At 42.5% G+C, this 19675-nt stretch overlaps 1 protein-coding gene across 45 annotated transcripts in view; it reads right to left on the bottom strand.

Annotated features, from left to right (window-relative positions):
* The window catches only part of LOC112912050 (myomegalin-like), a 224455-nt gene that overhangs the window by 179595 nt on the left and 25185 nt on the right, over positions 1–19675 (bottom strand). For 13 of the 45 annotated variants that reach the window (XR_012003056.1, XM_025988789.2, XM_025988786.2 and 10 more), the window contains exon 1: positions 1765–2147. The exons of 22 other annotated variants lie outside the window; for them this stretch is intronic. Coding sequence is in view for 22 of the 23 variants with exons in the window: in XM_025988789.2 (XP_025844574.1) it covers positions 1765–1784 (20 nt within the window). In the remaining variant the exon portion in view is untranslated. Of the gene's footprint in view, positions 1–1764; positions 2183–19675 lie in introns of those variants that run through there. 10 more of the 45 variants (XM_072766743.1, XM_072766752.1, XM_072766757.1 and 7 more) reach the window with 3 other exon arrangements.

Raw genomic sequence — 19675 nt, 5'->3', positions numbered from 1 at the left:
ACAATGTGGTAGAATCCCACAAGCATAAGATCGAAAGAAAGAAGCCAGATGTAAAAGAATACAAAGTGGATAATTTCACTGACATAAGATTCAAAACCAGGCAAAACTCATCTATAGTGTTGCAAGTTAGGATAAATTATTCTTGGGTCACAAGGGCTTTAGTAGTGCTGCTTATGTCCTCTTTCTTGATCCGAATGCCTATTAGCATGGATATATTCCATTTGTGACATGAATCAAACCACAAACATATTATTTGCGGTTTTCTGAATTATTTCCAAATTTATCTGAAATCTAAACATAAATTTCAGGAAAAAAATTTTACATATACATATATATATATTTTTTTAAGTGTGAACCACACTGATAGAGAACAAGAATCCATGATATGCTTCACTCTCACTACCATCAAGTGGTCGTCTAGCCTTTGCTTGAACAATTTCAGGGTTGAGAATCTATTTACCATCCAGGGAGGTCGCTTGTTAGAAAGCTTTTCCCTTACACTAAGCCATCATTTGCTTCCTCACAATGTGGTCTGTTCTCCTAAGAGATTCCAGATCCATCTAATCCCATTACCACTAATTGCTTTTCAAATATTTGAAGGAAGCTACCTTATCCACCCTATCCCAGCCCTATCTTCACTTCTCGAGACAGGAGAGCCTCAGGTCCCTTGATGATCCCTCGAGATGTGGTTTTTAGTCTTTAGTCACCTTGTGTCTTTATATTGCACTCCTTTTATCTAACTGCCCTCTAGGTAGGAAAGGGCTAAGAAGAGCAGAAAAGAGCAAAAAGCAGAATTGTTACTTGTAAACCTAAATAGTGTGGGTCTACCAACACACAGCTTCAATTTCTTTAAAACTGACAAGATGTAGAGAACTTCTGTTGAACAATCAGCTGAAATACCCTAGAAGTTTTGCACAAATCCCAGTAAGCCCCAGTTTCCCTTCTGTGTCTATACCTTCTGCTTTCCTTTAGGAGTCAACACACACATTTGGCCTCACTCCAGTCTCCAAAGCTACATCCTGGAGATGGAGCAGTATCTCTTTTGGAACCACCTCTGGAGTACAGCCTCTCCATCCACAGACAGACGAAAACCAGCTCTTTGTCCCAACACATTACCTTTTATCCCTCAGTAGGTCTGTTTTAAAGTACATTGAGGGAAAGGACTAGGGGATGGAGAAGACACACTTCCACTGGGCATCTCCAAAATCTGACCTAAAAGCTGGCTATTATCACTCTGATCTCAATAGAGCCTGGCCAGTGAAGGGCACCCTGGTCTTCCTTCTTTCCTCTTCCAAAGTCACTCCAACTGGAGACTCTGGAGACGAGCTTGCTGGGCTCTGCTCACTCCCCGCTCTGCCTTTTGTGTGACTGGTGGAGGACGAGGTTGAGAAGAAAAACGTGGCAGGGTGAGAAGGAATCTGGTATTTTCCAAGATATCTGAAATGAAACGTCTCTCTAAAGAATGATCTACACAATCCCTCTCATCTGTAGAACAGGGGAAAGACAGAGAGCCATTCCTACAAAAACTTCCAGGTAAGCCCCGTGGGTATGTTTAATATCAAGACTGGGTGGAAGGCAGATCCATTAAGCAAGGATACGGCGAGACAGAACCCGTGCAGAAGGATGGAGAGAAGTGGGAATTAGGCATTTAAAAAAAGAGAAGATTGTCAAAGGCCCCAGGTGTGGCGCGACCTGGGAGAGCGCGCGGGGGTGCGGGGCGGCCCGCGGGGCGGGCGGAGCGCGGGGAGGAAGCCGCTCACCTACCTCGTCCACGTCTGCTCCATTTTCCAGGCGCTTCCCTCACTCTCGGGGCGCTCCTCGCCCGGGAGGGGAAGCAGCCTGGGAAAACCAGAACCCTTGCGCACGGGCCTCCAGCCCCTTCCTTCCGTGCTGGCAACGAGGGAGCTCGGCTCCGCGATCTTTTGAGGAAAACGAGGCGACGTGGCCGAACCTCCAGCTGCCGGCGCGTCGGGGCACGCGGGAGCGAGTGCCCTGGGGGGAGCGGGACGTGGAGCGGCGTCCGGGGACCCGGCCGGAGGCAGCCGGGCGGGCGCGCACGCGACCCCAGGCCGAGACGCGACTGGCTGGCACGAGCCGCCCGCACCAGCTGAGCTGTCAACCGCGAGCGGAGGCGGGGCTCCCGGGCTCGGGTGCGGGGGCCGGGCCAGCCCGCGTGGCGCGCCTCCCTTCCTCCCTCCCCGCGCGCCTGGAGGGTGTTGGCGCAAGGGCCGAGGGCCGAGCCGGCGCTGTCCCACCCAGGGGCGCTGTAAAATAGGCGAATAAATAAATACACCACCTAACTGTAGGGAGAATTTGGAGGGAAGGCCCCGTGGCGTGCCTGCCTCACCCCAGCCACAGGTCAGCCCCGAACCGAGCTGGAGTCCCCGAGGGTCTCAGGAGCCGTCCTGGCCTTAGGAGCCGTCCTGGCCGAAGGCAGAAGCTCCCGCTAGGCGGTCGCAGGACACTGTGTGATTTTTCCCAGAGATCTGACCTGTCAGCTTCACCATCAGTCTGGGGACAGGAACCTGCCTCAGATGGGGAAACATCCTCATGAAACCTTGCAGCCTTAGCTGCCTCCGTCTCCGGTGGCCCGTGATTTTGAACCGTGTACCTCTTCGGCCTTCAGTTTTCCAAGCACTGAGGCGACTGGGGCACTAAAACTAGCTTCAGAGGGGGCAGAGGGTTCCTGAACTTCCTGGAGCCCTAGGAGTGCTTCAAGACAGTAGCCAACGGTACTAGAATCTCCTCCTCAATTATTCTAAGACCATGGAAAAGGGTCCTTTGGTGACGGCACTGCCTGAGACTCTGTACCGTCTATTTATGTAATGAGGTTTAAGCAAGTCAGACATGCTATAATTAAAGTGCTTGCAGCCCCAAAGCTCCTCTTTAGCTCTAAAATAAAACCTTTTTATTATGTGACATGATCACTGTTATTATTAGCATTACCGAAGACCTTTTTTTAAAAAGATTATTTATTTATTCATGAGAGACACACGGAGACAGAGTACAGGCAGAGGGAGAAGCGGGCTTTCTGCCGGGGGTGGGGGGGTGGGGGGAGCCCAGTGCGGGACTCGATCCCGGGGGGATCACCATGGGAGCCGAAGGCAGACTCTCAACCACTGAGCCACCCAGGTACCCTGACTTTTTCCTTTTCTTTTCTTTTCTTTTTTTTTTTTTTTTTTAATTTACAGAAAGCTTTATAGTGCCCACATGTGGTAATGTTGATTGAGTCGTACTTATTTCACAGATGATGAAGTTGAGACCCCAGAATAGCTCAAAGTCTCTGCTAAGGCTCTGATAACAGTTGTCTTCCCCATGGTGTGACTCTAGACATTTACTCTATGAATTTCTGAAAATAAGGCAAACAAGATGTCTCTACAGTGAATTGATTCTTTTAGGTATCCTGGGAGTTTAACTCAGGAAGGGCCCTGGCATGCCTGAGAACTGGTAAGACAGCAGAGAGCCTGTATTTTTTATTTATTTATTTATTCATGAGAGACAGAGAAAGAGAGAGAGAGAGAGAGATTGAGGCAGAGACACAGACACAGGCAGAGGGAGAAACAGGCTCCATGCAGGGAGCCTGACGTGGGACTCGATCCCGGGTCTCCAGGATCACACCCTGGGCTGAAGGCGGAGCTAAACCACTGAGCCACCCCGGCTGCCCCAGAGCCTGTATTCTTGGGGCAAACTGTCATCCTGCCTACTAGGGATGAATTCCCCTAATTACCAGCACAGAAAAGGGGTGGGGAGGACAGGATAACCTCAGTGCTCAGAGGAACCATCTAATAGGCCCCTAACATAGAAGAGCCCCAGCTCTTAGCTTAGACCTAAGGCTGCACTACTCCTGAGCTTAGAATGTATCCAGGAAACATTTTAAGGCCCAGTTTGACCTGAGATAAGGCTTACAGGCCACCTGTCTTGAAAAGAATCTCCTGTTGCAAACAAACAAGCAAAAAAGGGGGAGAAGAGTCAGATTTCCAACCTCCATACCAAAGTTGGTGTTATATTTAGTTTTGTCTCAAATCAAATTATGGGCTACTGAGTTTGGAGAGGAACTGTATTTACAGCAAGACTTATTCTGCATTCAAGTGATAGCATTAATTAGATGAATGAACTATGAGATCTCAGAAGTGAGGCCAGAAAAGATACCAGTTTATTTTTTTTTAATGTTTTCACTAAGTTCATAGTACATTCATTGTAAAATAGTTGAAAAATACATAAAGAAGTATATAGAAAGGAAACAACCCATAATACCCAGAGATAATCAGTGTTAAATGTTTGTTGAAATTTCTCTCCAGTCTTTTTTTAATGTATTTTTTTAACCCAAAACATCAACTCACTCTTACACACCCAAGAGTACATACATGCTTGAAAAGAGAGATTTCATTGTAGTTTTCAAGATTACATTTACTATCAAAAGAACAAAGTTTTTGTGTTAGATTGTAAAAGAAAAATATTCGCCCATATATCCACTCTGTCAACACAACTGTTTAAATTTCTCTACATCTAGTAATTATCTGCACATATTACATATCTATTTCTATAGCTATAATTCAGCCTAGCCATAAGTTTATGTCCTCCTTTTCTCACTTATTAGATATCTGTCCATGTTGTTAGAGTATTTATATATTTATTAATCTAATGATTATATAATACTAAATATCAAAGGAACTATAGTTTACTTAATAATATTTTGTTACTGCATAGGTACACTGTTTCTAATATTACAATGCCTCTATCATTTTATTCCTTTGAATTATTTCCCTATGATAACTTCTTAAGGCATAGGGTTGTGAGGATAAAAGCACTTTCCAGGAATGGCTGGCTCAGTCAGTAAAGCATGTAACTCTTGATCTTGGGGTTGTAAGTTCAAGCCCCACATTGGGTGTAGAAATTATTTTTAAAAATAAAGTCTTTGGGGCACCTGGGTTGCTCAGTTGGTTGAGCATCTGACTCGGTTTTTCCTTGACTTGCGATCTCAGGGTCATGGGATCAAGTCCCCTCCTCCCCCATCCCTGGACTCTGTCAGGGTGGGGAGTCTGCTTAGAATTCTCTGTCCCTCTGCCTCTCCCATGCTCTCTCTTTCCCTCTCTCTAAAATAAATAAATAAATATTAAAAAAATAATGTAAAATATTTAAAAAAGAAAAAGTCTTTCTAATTTTATCATCTTACATAGCCTGAGCAACACTCGGTTTTAACATTTTAATTGTTCTCTTTAATAGATAAGAAATTATTTAAGTTATAATATATATATATGCCTATGCCTATTTATATAGTATATAAATAATTAAATATCATCTTATTTTACTTTATGTTTCTTAAAATACTAACTAGTAAAATCCTATTTCATAGGCTTTCTTTTTTAAAAATTTTAAAAAGGATTTTACTTATTTATTTGAGAGAAAGAGAGCATGATCATTGGGAAGAGGCAGAGGGGGAGGGAGAAGCAGACGCCCCACTGAGCAAGGAGCCCAACACAGGACTTGATCCCAGGACCCTGAAATCATGACCTGAGCCAGAGGCAGACACTTAATCGACTGAGCCACCCAGATGCCCCTCTTTTTTTTTTTTTTTTAAGATTTTCTTTATTTATTCATGAGAGACACACACAGAGAGAGAGAGAGAGAAAGAGAGAGGGAGAGGCAGAGACAGAAGCAGGCTCTATGCAGGGAGCCCTATGTGGGACTCAATCCCAGGTCTCCAGGATCATGCCCTGGACTGAAGGCAGTGCTCAATCGCTGAGCACCCGGGCTCCCCTCTCTCTCTCTCTCTCTTTTTTTTTTAAAGTAGGCTCCATGCCCAGTGTGGAATCCAGTGCAGGCCTTGAACTCATGACCCTGAGATCAAGACCTGAACTGAGATCAAGAGTCAGATGCTTAACTGACTGAGCTCCCCAAGAACCCCTTTCATAAACTTTTTGCAAACCATTATCTCTAGTAGCTAGTCATCCTAAAATTCTGTTGTGCTGTCACTGTATTAGTCATATATTTGTTGCAACAGTGCTGTTTAATAAAGAACTCTCAATATTATACTCCTCACTCAAGGATCTGGGCTTCATGTATGGATTGGCTGGGCCTGGGTTCAAGATGCTTCCAAGTAGCTCTCATGTCAGGAAGAAGCAGTGGCTACCTGGGGAATACTCTCATGGTAGATTGTAGGAGTATATGAGAGTTGGCACAGACTCTTAAAGTCTCCATTCAGAACCAGAACATTGCCCTTTCTGTGGTATTTCACTCCCCAAAGTAAGTTACTGGCCAAGTCCAAAGTCATTGGTGCAGAAAAGTACACTCTGCCCACAGACTGCAGAAGGGGTGAGTAGGTGTCTAAGGACAATGCAATTTACAATCTGCCAGTTCCTGAATGCTGTACTTCCTGGCTTTTTTTTTTTAATTTTTATTTATTTATGATAGTCACACACACAGAGAGAGAGAGAGAGAGAGGCAGAGACACAGGCAGAGGGAGAAGCAGGCTCCATGTACCGGGAGCCCGATGTGGAATTCGATCCCCGGTCTCCAAGATCGCGCCCCGGGCCAAAGGCAGGCGCCAAACCGCTGCGCCACCCAGGGATCCCTTTTCTGGCTTTTTGTTAAACTTTTGTCCTGGTGGATACATGCTAACTTTACCTTTTTCCACCCCATTTTAAAGTTAGATGTGGCTTTTGGTCAATGAAATGTAACTGGTTTGGCCACTGAAATGTGAAAAGGAAGTCTCATGTGGCCGCTTCTGGGTAGAACATAGAATTTTTATGAGCCGGTACATGATTTGCCACTGTCAGTTTCCACTGTTGTATTGATTTTTGAAGATCAGTACATGTTAAGATGAAGCTTCCATCCACTTGGGTCTCTGAATGACTCTGATGATCAAAGTGTTCTTCCTGGCCTAAATTAAATGTGTGGAATGACCAAGAAATACATTTTTGTTGTATTAAGTTACTGAAATTTGGAAATTATGTACTACTGCAGCATAGCCTGGCCTATCTTGACACATTTTTACTCCCATTCTGAGTAAGAGAAGACTATAGATCCCATGAATCATTATGTAAAAAGTAACACATCTTCCTCTTTGTGTATCTCTCCCTGGTTTCTGATTCAGAACTCAAAGAATCTAGGTAGGTAATGTCAATAAATTAAAGCAGTTGTAAATGAAATTACTTATGTTATTCTTTCTTGGGTACATTGCTCTTGAACTGGTTGATGGATTGTGCTTCAGGGAATGTTTGCATTGATGAGAAAAGACAAAAAATAGGAAAGTATTTCTTTTTTTATACTAAGCTCAGAATATTCTAGTGGTACTTTTACATTACATTCATTTTTTAAAAATTCCTTTCCTCTTTCTTCTTCTCCTCCCCAGCTTGATGCTTGGCAAAAAGGACTATTGATTGTGATATAAATTACTGCATGAACCATAAGGCAACGATAAAAAGAAACATGTCTAACATACTGTTGCCAGATTCTGTTCTAAAAGTGCTAAGGGTACTGACTCCTTTCATTCTCACAAAAACATGATGAGGTGGGCTCTAGTTATCTGTTTTGTAAATGACTAACATGGAGCGTGGGGAGATGAAGTATATTGCCTAAATTCACAAAGCTGAGATTTAAAAGTTTAGCTCCAGAATGTCATGCCTAACCATTCAAGACGCACACTCCTTCCCTAACTCTGACACCTCACATTCACTGAGACTTAGATAAGAGGACAATGTGTATGTAACTCTCAGTCCACTATCACTGCAGTTGATTCAGTGGACTTGGTTAATCAGTAGATGCCTCCTCTGTCCCCCACACTATGTCCCTCTCTCTAACCTTGGGTGTTTTGTTGTTGTTGTTGTTTTGTTTTTTTAATGTCCTTCCTAGACAGAGAGGAGTCATTCTGCAATCAAGGGTAAGAGGGAATTCTTTCCTTCTTCTTCCATTGAGAGATGGGATCTAATTCTCCTCCCTCTAGGTCTGCCTTAGAGACTTACTTGACTGATAGAATGCAGCAGTTAAGAGATGTTCTGGGACTGTTAAGGCTAAGTCATTAAGAAGCTTTGCATCTTCCATGCAAATTGCTCTGGACACTTGCTTTTGAAGTCCAGAGCTGCCAGATAAGAATCTCCCATGCTAGGGGATCCCTGGGTGGCGCAGCGGTTTGGCGCCTGCCTTTGGCCCAGGGCCTGATCCTGGAGACCCGAGATCGAACGCCACGTGGGGCTCCCGGTGCACAGAGCCTCTGCTTCTCCCTCTGCCTGTGTCTCTGCCTCTCTCTCTCTCTCTCTCTCTGACTATCATAAATAAATAAAAATTAAAAAAAAAAAGAAGCTCCCATGCTAGATAAACTATAGCCAGGGTGCAGAGGTGCAGGAGCACCTGGCTCTGGGGGGCTGAAACAGACCAGGTTCAGCCGCTCACTGCTCACAAAATCCAAAGGCAGAGAAATGAGCGGTGGTGAAGCAAGAAATTCATTTCTGTGAGGTCAATATGGGGAAGACAGCAGACTTATGTTCAGACACTGTCTGCAAAATACTAGAAATACTTCCAGGTGTATTTAAGGAAAAAGTGGGACGAAGGTTGGTGGGTGCATGCAGGTGGACAGTAAAGGCCAGGTCGATCATTGTCCTGGGGTCAGTCCCAGGGGCCTTGCTGGCTCAGGGCAGTCCTTTATGCTTGAGGGGGATAGTTTCAATGTCTGCCAGGGGATGCTTTGTGCGCAGGGTCTTTTACCTGAATTAAGGGGGAAGCTGGTAAGAAGAACTTAATTAATTAGAAAATACAAACCGAGGTCAGAATGGAAGTAGTTGACATCCTCTTTCAAAACCCTGTGGAGAGAGGCTCTAAGCCTCCACAGAGAGAGGGGAGGTGTCTAGCTGAGCCTACCACCCAGCAGTTACCATAAAGGTGCCAGGCACATGAATGGAGCAATATTGGACCTTTTAGATCAGTCCCATCATCTGCTGGACCTAATTGAGCAGCACCAGCTGTGGCTCTATAGAGCAGATTTGCCCTGCTGAGTCATGCTAGGATTACTGATCCCCAAATCATAAGATAGAATAGCACATCTTTTTGTGTTAAGCCATTAAGTTTTGCATTAGTTTCCTAAATAGCAGTTAATCGAACCAATTTGGTACCTGTGAATGGGTGTTGCTATAACAAAAACCTCAAACAAGCGGCAATGACTCTGAGACTTGGATGCAGCAGAACCTAGAAAGGTCTCAAGGAGACTATTAGTGAATGCTGGCAGGTATGGATAGAAAAAGGTGGATTAGGAAAAAAAAAAAAAAAGAACTGTGTTGTTTTTAAGCAGAATTTAGGGGAACTATAGAGTTAGGACATCCTTTTATTTATTTATTCACGAGAGACACAGAGAGGGAGGCAGAGACATAGGCAGAGGGAGAAGTAGGCTCCCCATTGGGAGCAGGCATTTTGAGCCACCCAAGCATTCCATCCTCAACGTTTTTAGGAGCACTATTGAGCCACCCAGGCATTCCATCCTCAACGTTTTTAAGTGAACTGCACCAGCATGGACTGAAAGAGATTAAGGCAGTACAGAGTGAGAAGATGCTTTGGGACCCTCAACCTGCCAAGGAGAGCAAGCAAGCTGAGAAAGTTACCCAACTGAAAAAACAAAGACCATTTCTTAAGGAAAAAGAAGAATGACTCAAAGAATTGGAACCAAAAACTCAGAGGATTTTCAGATCAAGAGGGACTAACCTCAAGGAGGCATATCCCAGGAGCCTAATCTTCACCTGAACTTATTTACATGGGAAGATTCTGGACTTCTGGGCAGAAACAATAAATGTTATGAAACTTTTGGGGGCAGGATGCCTGGGTGGCTCAGTGGTTGAGCATCTGCCTTTGGCTCAGGTCATTATCTTGGGGTCCTGGGATTGAGTCCTACGTCAGGTTCCCTGCAGGGAGCCTGCTTCTCCCTCCGCCTATGTCTCTGCCTCTCTCTGTGTCTCTCATGAATAAATAGAGAAAATCTTAAAAAAAAAAAAAAACTTTGGGGGGTTTTCGGAGAAAAGGAGTTAGGCATGTGGTAATATTTGTGGCCAAAAGGTGCAAGGCTGTGGTGGATTAAGGATGGTTGAAAATTCTTTGCTACTTCTCCCATAAAGAGGTGGAGTCTAATTCTCCTCTCCTTGAATCTGAGATGGATTTAGTGAATTTTGCTTGACCAAGAGAATGAGGTGCTAGGTCACAAATTCCGACGGTGGGTAATAAGAAGTCTTGCAGTTTCCACCCAGACCTCTTGGTATCCTCAGCTGCCATCAAAGAAGTCTGACTACCATGAGGTGGGGCCCTGAGATCACATGTGAAACACCATCCAGCAGCCCCCATCATGGCATTGGGGATGACTCATAGTCTATGTCTGATGTGAGTGAAGTTGTTCCGGGACCTCCAGAACAGCCTTCAGCTGAATACAACAAAGTGACATAGTCAGTGCCATGTGGCGCAGACAAATCGCCCAGCTGAAGCCTGTTCCAATTCCCAACCTAGAAAATCACAAGATATAATTAAACGGTTGTTGTTTTAAACCATGAAGTTCTAAAGTACCTTGGTAATCAGAAATAGACAGCTGAAATGATGCCTTAAAATGTGTAAAACAATTCTGATACATCATTCATTTATTCATTCATTCAAAAAACACTGAGAACCATTGTGTATCAGGCACTATTCTATATACAAGGGACACAGCAGTAAAACAAACATACAGATAAACAGAAAAGACCTGTTTTCATGGAGTTTACAGTCTACTGGTATAGATACACAATAAACAAAGAATTATCTACAATATGCTAGATGGCGGTAAGTGTGACGAAGAGAAACCAGGCAATGTAAAGAAGGCATCCCAGCAAGGCATCCTTCTCTTATAAAGGAGCAGGTGGGGCCTTAGAGAGACTGACAGGCTAGTAAAAAACAGGTTCCCACGTATAATAAAACTGGTGTTTCATGTGGTGAAAAACCATCCAACTGAGTTCATACATTTGAATCTGTGATCTATATTTGTTAGCGAAACAGAGCAACCTAAATGGGCAGAACTGAGGCTTAGGTGGATGCGCCTGGTTTCCTAGACCATGCAAGTAACCTGGAGAAGACAGGCCATGTGTGTATGAATTGAAAGATCTGCCCTTCAGGCGCTGGAGTGGGGCAGGGGCCAGGGAGTGTGTGACTCTAGGACTATATGTGGTAGGCAACGGGACAGCTGTACCTCATAGCATCAGGGATCTGAACTGCAAGCAGTTTATAGAGATTGGGAAGTAACCCTTAGGAGAAGCGGATATACTTGTATGGGGTGGGGGGACTTTGAGAAAGACTTCATTTCCCAAAGTAACAGGTGGGAGTTCAGAAGTAGCTAATGTTCATGGGACTTAATTTATTCCCACAAGCTGACAAAACTCTGAGGCAATTTGGTTAGTTTAGTTCATTCGATTCAACATTATTAGTTCAACAAACATGTACAGAGCATATGCTAGACATTGTGCTATGTGTCTAAAATCTAGTGTGGGAAGTTAGGCAGGCATTCATCAAACAATAACACAAATCAGATTGTGCGAAGTGCCACAGTAATGGTACAAAGAGAAACTTGGTGGGGGCGGTGATTAATTAAATCTGCCTAGAGTAGGTTTCATAAGAAAGGTAGCATCTGAGTCCTGAAGGATGCTAATAATACAAAACTTTATCATATATTAGGATTGCAAAATACAGTGCTTTTATTTAAAAATTTAAATTTTCATTGGTAGAAGGAGAAATGCTCCCAGTCTTCCCTGACTGTTTGGGGTCCCCTTCATCTGGAAGAGCCTTGCAGCATTGCCCAATGTCGCTAACAGGCATCATAACAGAGTATTTTAGATTTCTGGCTCTAGAATCCAGGAGCTTTTCAAATCTCCCCTCCTGCACCAATTTCCAACCCCATGATTCTGACAAGTTAAACTCTGCTTTAGCTTCCTCATTTGTAAAAAAAAGATTAATGATAATAACTACCTAATAGGGTAGTTGTGAGAACAAAATGAGATAATAAATATAAAGCGTTTAATTTTTGCCCAGCACATTTTAAGCATTTGATAAATCATCGCTATTTTTTATTAATGGTTGCATACCAGGCAGGATTCCAATCCCCTATAGAAGTTGTGAATTTTAATTTCAGTTCTGCTCCAAACTGCACTCTAGGGCTAGGCCAGTGACCCAGATTTTCTACTTCTCAGCTCTCTGATTTATCATCTGAGACCAAAGCACTGACAAGGAAGCTGGATAAGCTGCTTCCCTCACTTCCTAGCTAGAGTTGGGGAGAGGGAGGAGTGGATATTTCCTCCATCTTGTATTCCTCCCTTTGTCTCCCAACCTTCTCCCCCTGTCTTGAGGGAAGTGTGTGTGTGTGTGTGTGTGTGTGTGTGTGTGTGTGTGTATTCAGACCCATCTCCTTTACTTGCCACCCTTGTCTGTCAGCTGTAAGGAAAACCACAAGGAAGGAAATTATGACCAAGCCCTCAGACAGCTGGTGGTAATTTACTCATACAATTCCCCCTCGTTTTTTCAACACCCACTATTTACGTGTATCTAATGCTAGAGGAGGGGGAACTGCACAAGAAATGTGGTATGCAAATTTCTAGGAAGGGGGTTGGAATAGTGAGGAGAGACTTGTGTGAATAATTACATGGATATTTCTCCTTGCTTTGCACATAGATATTTGGCCTTAAAAATTAAAGCCATTGATATGAGGGTTAATAAAGAAATTTCTGGAACGAGAAACAATAGTAGAATAAATTTACAAATAGCTTCCAAGGCATTCATGACAATTGCACCATCACTAAAACTTGAGTCATTTTCGAGGAAAGGGACAAGCACTTCCAGTCCAAGGTCAGGGAGAGTGTATCAGGCAATCCAAACCACTTTAAAGACTCATAGAGATGATAACTAAGGGCAGGGAATGATCCTGGTTTAGAGCTTGGATTCGATTCTGAATTAGAAAGCATATTGCTTACGAGAAGGCACCCATATAGCTATGGTCTCTGCCTTTGTTGCTTGTAACATGCCACCTACTAGCTTGTCCTCATATAATCCAAGATGGATTTCTCTGGGTTTAAAATTCTGGCAGACACTGAGAATCCCTGGTATTCTGTTTCCTCTACAGATTGGACCTAAGGATACACAGAAATTATACATAAAGTTCTAAAAGTTCAGTGTTATAATTCATATGTATGTGTGTATATATTTTTTCATATATACATAAGTATATGTAGATATATTTATTTAGAACATAAATCTGTTTTTTAAATCGCCATTTTTAAAAAAGATTTTATTTATTCATTCATGAGAGATTCAAAGAGAGAGAGAGGCAGAGACACAGGCAGAGGGAGAAGCAGGCCCAGTGCAGGGAGCCAGACATGGGACTTGATCCCGGGTCTCCAGGATCACACCCTGGGCTGAAGGCAGCGCTAAACCACTAAGCCAGGGGGGCTGCCCTTAAACTGCCATTTTGAAAAAAAACTAAAAAATCTAAACATATGGAAAAACTGCAAAAATAGTACAACGAAATCTCATAAATCCTTTAGTTGATTCACCAATTGCTAACATTTTGCCACATTTGTTTCCCTCTCTTTCTCTCTATACACACACACACACACACACACACACACACTTAGTGTGTCACAGTAAGTGTGTTATTGATGAACCATTTGAAAGTAAGATGCAGACTCTTCACCCTATATTTCAGGGTGCATCTCCTAAGAATCATAAAAATTATTAAATTATTGTAATTATATAAAAGAATATCATCTCTCCCAGGTCCACTTTTGTCACTATTAAACAGAATCTAATATTTGCATCGCAGTTACTTAACAAATATCAGGAGCTATCCCTGGTAGAATTTTGGCTTAAATCTGCACAACTAATGAGTCTCATCAAAGTAATCACTCCCAGGACAAAGGCAAATGTACAAGAAAGATAAATTCCCTCTTCTACACTTAGAATTACTGGAAGCCAATTTCTTGTCAGTTTAGAACAGCTGTTTCGTCCTCTGTTCCAGCTGGCAAGGATTCATACATATTGACATGTAGTCTCAGAAAGCATCACACAATCAAGAAAAAATTTTAATGAGAAAGATTCCACATGTGCATATTCACTTTTGTCTTAATTTCTATTTTAGCATATAAGAAGCCAAAATACTGAGCTGTGGAGTTCAATATCAATGGCAATCCTAAACAAAAAAATTAGCATATTTCACAGTCTTTCACCATCGCCAAGTTCAACAATTGCATTAAATACTCTTTTAATTAGATAAAAGTATCCCCATTTTAGGCTAGGTCTGTGATATAACAATAAGTACAGAAATACTAGTTAGCTCTAAATCAGAAGTTATAATATACAGAGAAAAATTATTGCATCCTATATATGTTGGCTTTGGTAAGTTCTCAAGAGACGGAGGGAAAAGTCAAAGCCAGAAGATCCTGGTGCTGATGGACTGGTTCAAGCTTTTTTTTTTTTTTTTTTTTTTTAAGATTTACTTATTTAGGTATTATGCTGAGTGAAATAAATCAATAGGGAAAAGACAATTATCATATAGTTTCACTCGTAAGTGGAATATAAGAAATAGTGAAAGGGACCACAAAGGAAAGAAGGGAAAGAGTGGAAAAAATTAGAGAGGAAGACCATGAAAAACCATGAAAGACTCCTAACTCTGGGAAACAAACAAAGGGTTGCAGAAGGAGAGGAGGATGGGGGGGATGGGGCAACTAGGTGACAGACACTAAGGAGGGGGCACTTGATGGCATGAGCACTGGGTGTTATACTATATGTTGGCAAGTTGAATTTAAATAAAATATTTAAAAAAGATTTACTTATTTATTTCATTTTAGAGAGAGACAGAGAGAGAACACAAAAGAGGGGAGGGGCAGAGAATCTCAAGTAGACTCTGCTGAGAGGGGAGCCCAACACAGGGCTCAATCCCAGGACCCTGAGATCATGACCTGAGCTGAAATCAAGAGTTGGAAGCTTAACCAACTGAAACACCAAGGTACCCCATCAAGCTTTTGATTCAACTGTGAAGGTGTGAAGACTGGACCTCTGGTAAGGAAAGAAGTGCACCACCTTACCTGTGGTGCAAAATTTGAGGGATGCCAAAGATTCAGCAATCAGGATAACTGTAATCTTAATGCAGTATTTTTCAAAAACAAAATCATTGAGAAAAAATCCATGATGAACAAAATATCAAGATGTTAAATAAAGGCAGGCTCTGCCTCTGCATTTACAAGATCTTGGGAGTGAGTGCTTCCTTGCCCTCTGCTCAGGGCCCTCGTTTGTTCATCCTGGATGCCGTGACAAGAGCCAAACCTTTAGATGCTTCTCTACTGGTATTGTCTAGTGCTATGTTTTGCTGAACTTACTGGCAGCAGCTCTCTCTGCATCATGAACTGCCCCAGATCAGGTGGCACCTTTAAGATATCACAAGGCAGAAGTAACTCTCCAGCCTCCTCCCAGCCTCCTTCCCAAATAATTGGAAGGCTCAAGGGCAAGTTCCTGTGATTTATAGGGCATTGGGGAGGTGGTAGAACAGTGTGGGGAGAGGAGATGGTGGGAGACGGTAAAAAGAACAATTTATCTTATGTATTGCTGCTAAAGCAATTTCACTAGAATGGAAATTTTAGGAACCTTCCCTCTTAAGAAAACCCTGAGCCTCAACTCTCTGTTTGAGGCATCTACATACTCAAGTCAAAAATGAAATCCACTTCACCTTTAGTCCCTCCATCTCTTGGACCACAGTTGGCTCTAGAAATCAAAGTAGCCATGCTACATCCTCCATGCACATTCTACTGAATTCAAGCTGCTAGGAAATTTCACCAGACTGGAGCCTCTCCTTTGGCAAGAGCTGCCTATCCACAAGACCATGAACCTAATCTTGTATCAGTGCAAACCATCTAGAGGTGCTCCTTGCTGACAGAACCTATCTTACAAAATCAGGCTCACAGATAAAGGTTGGTCCTTAGATGGATCATCAATGCTCCAGATACTCACAGTCACCAACACTACCCCATATGGTCTTACACCTGACCTGTTTCACTCATTTATGTTCCTACCAGGTTGTCTGCAGGTACCAGGCATTTTCATATCCCTTCAGGATTTGCCTTATTCCTGGTGATGGGGCACCCTAGGCCTGCCTTCTGCCTCTACTTAAATCTGTCTCACCGGACCAGTCCGCTTCTTTAATCTTGGGTCTTTTGTGCCACCCTTTGTGCCACCTTTCTCTAAAATCTACCCCCTGAACAGGACAGGGGAATCACAGCTCAGAACCTCAGCCTGAAGAGCTGAACCATTTTCCAGGCTCTTGACAGTCCCTTCACCTCAGGCCGGACTCTGCTTCCCGTTTTCTTTTACTGAAGTATAACACGGCCCAGTTCAACCAAAAGTAGGGCCCCAGTTGTCTACCTCAGTTCCTGCTTCTTTATTTGCAGGGATTGGGCCCTCTTTCCAGTCTTCCTTGACATCCAGTTTCTGCCTGGGAGATGTGGACAGACCAAGTCCTGATATGATGGGGTAAAGGGAAGGGAGGTCCTGGGGGCCAGCCAAGACAGAAGGAGGTAAGATACACAAAAGTCTTAAAATATACAAATGGCTTTTAAGGTTTTCCTGGAGCAAGGAAAAGAGAAAAAAAGTTGCAGCCATCGAAGAGCTCAAGTTGAAGGCTGAGAAAAACTAGCCCCTGTGTCAAACTAGAAGAGTAAAAAGAAGGTATAAAATTTGGAGATGCACCAAAGTTCAGCACTGCCATTGAGCCAAAATCTGCCATTTGGCTTCAGTTTTAGAAAACTCAATAGCTGAATGCTTATTTCAAATGCTTTCTTACATCTCTGAACTTGTGCTTATGTGGATACCATAGTATCTGATGACCATAGCATGCCACTAATACATATAGAATGTGCCACGTAGATTTTTGTTACTATCTGAACATTCATCTTCAAATACAGGCAAATTTTCTAGGTATAATTTGGAGTGAAAAATGTCCTTATATGTTTTACATGTGGAAATTCTGTTAATCCTTCGAATTATAAAAGTTTAAGTATTACTTCAAGAGTGAAATAATGCAATAATGAAAAATAATTATGAAAGTTATTAATTTAAAAATCAGTAGTTATTAATTTTACTAATAACATAGGTAATGTTATAAATAGTATGTTAATGGGATATATGCCCCCAGTTTCTGGCTCTACCAAGCCGCAACCAGTATGAGGGCAGCTTTACTAATTTATATTAAAAACATACTCTAATTTGGTGGCAAGTACTGTTACATGGTGGTACATAGGAGAGACAATGGATATACCAACGAGGATCTTTTCTCAAGCCAACTTTGCTAAACACTTAGTGGTTAGAAACCATCACCGTAAACTGCATATACAAGGTGGTCTCCCAATAGGTTATCTAAGGCAGAGCCTTTCAACCAGTGTACCTCTTGTGCTGCAAACAGTTTACATTGTCACTGTTCTCCTCAACCCTTGCGGCATGCAAGAAGATAGCTGGAACCAGTCACTGTTGACCATATCTTTCAGGGATGCTTGGAGGGGTGATTGAGCAAGTAGAATCTGATGTTTTTTGTTCTGTAGATACAGATGGAAACAACGTGGCATAGTCTTTGGCCTCAGCTCTGATTCCATTTATCCTTTCTTTTTTGTGCTTGATCTATACTAGCCTCATTTCAAAAGGAAGGAAGGAAGGGAGCCAATCCTGTTGTTCCTCGAATTTCCAGGCAATTCTGTAATGGATGTAGACTGTGGTAGGCAGTCTCTAAGGTAGCCCCCAATGATCCCTGGTAATCCACTCTTGGTACCAGAACGAGACTTACTATAAGGGATTGGCTCATGCAATTATGGAGGCTGGGAAGTCCCACTATCTGCTGTCTAGAAGCTGGAGACCCAGGAAAGCTAATGTTGTTTCCAGAACCAGGAGGCCCATGGTATAAATCCCAGTCTGAGGTTAGAAGACTAATGTGTCAACTCATGTGCCCAGGCAGGGGTAGCAAATTCTCCCTTCCTCTGTCTTTTTGTTCTATTTAGGATCTCAAGGAATTCAATGGTGCCCATCTACAGTGGGGAGAGCAATTTGCCTTACTCAGTCTGCCAATTCCAACTGCTAATTTCATCTGGAAACACCCCCACTGACTCACCCAGAAATAATTTTTCACCAAATATCTGGAGACCCTGTGATCCAGTCAAGTTGACACATACAATTCACCATTACAGTCACTAAGTTTTGGCATAATTTGCAATGCAGCAATAGACGACTGATTCATGAGGCTCCTAAACTTTCCCTCAATCCAAGGTGATGCTGTATAGTTAAAGACTTAGCCCTCTCATTCAAAAAGAAGCTATTATTCTCTTTGCAGTTAAGAAAAATAATTTAGGGATCCCTGATTGGCGCAGTGGTTTGGCGCTTGCCTTTGGCCCAGGGCGCGATCCTGGAGACCCGGGATCGAATCCCACATCAGGCTCCCGGTGCATGGAGCCTGCTTCTCCCTCCGCCTGTGTCTCTGCCTCTCTCTCTCTCTCTCTCTCTCTCTGTGACTATCATAAATAAATAAAAATTAAAAAAAGAAAAATAATTTAGAACATTTATTTAAGTCTACACAGTAGGACCTAGATTTATGGTGAAAATTAAAGGACCAAATAAATAGTACTTTTGTAAGACCATTCTGTATAATACATTGCTTAAGAGTTCTCTTTCCAGAATGTGCTTTTAATTACTACCAAGAATATTTTTTTCTTTTAGAAGATATGTGCAATCCATGAAAACCTTTGTTTTTAAAAAATATTTATTTATTTGTTTATTTGAGAAAGAGACAGAGAGTGAACACACATGTACACATAAGCAGGGGGTAGGCAGGGAGGGGCAGAGGGAGAGGAAAAGGCAGACTTGCCACTCAGCAGGGATCCTGATGCCAAGGCTGGATCCCAGGACCCTGAGATCATGACCTGAGCTGAAGGCAGATGCTTCACCAACTGAGTCACCCAGGTGCCCCCATGAAAACCTTTCTTGTTGAAATTAATAAAGCTATTTAGTTGGAGATTCCAAAGTCAAGATATGCATAGCAAGAAGGCAAAAAGATGTTATAGATTTAAATACTTTGGAAACAAGAAAGATGCTAAAATATGGTACTATTTCTGTTTGTACACTAAGGTCACTTGTTCATATTGACATTTCTTGGTTCCACTTTCTCTGAGCTAATGTTGCACAGTTGAATGTGAGTGTGCAATGAGCACACACACACAGAGTGGACAAAATCGCCCCATTCTGTGAATTCATGTGTTTATTGTTCTGGGCAGTGAGCCCAGCTTGTTTTAAGTATTTGTTATTTGAACAGTGCTCCAGATTCTGCTTTGAAATGTACAATTCACCCATTTTTATTGATTTGAATATGGAACTATTTGATGTTTTTCTGATAGATTTTCAGTCACATCCAGGTATGCCTCTTTTTGTTTTAAACAGGTCATTCATTTTTCCGTGCTTTCAGGACTTAGACTGTATGAATTAGAAAGCAAACCCTCCCAAGGTCAAATTTTGATAATGGAGCTTATTATATTAAAATAAATGACATTCTACACTTGTTATGCTAATTTGGAGACCAGACCATATTTGTCAAAGCTCTATCACAGGCTTTTTGTTCTTGTTTTGGTTTGTTTTCTAAGGAAAAGAAAATCTAGGGCCATTGAAA

The sequence above is a fragment of the Vulpes vulpes genome, chromosome 8, assembly GCF_048418805.1.
Source record: "Vulpes vulpes isolate BD-2025 chromosome 8, VulVul3, whole genome shotgun sequence".
Classification (NCBI taxonomy): Eukaryota; Metazoa; Chordata; class Mammalia; order Carnivora; family Canidae; genus Vulpes; species Vulpes vulpes.
The sequence above is the reverse complement of the archived record's forward strand: the minus strand, read 5'-3'. Positions and strand labels throughout refer to the sequence as shown.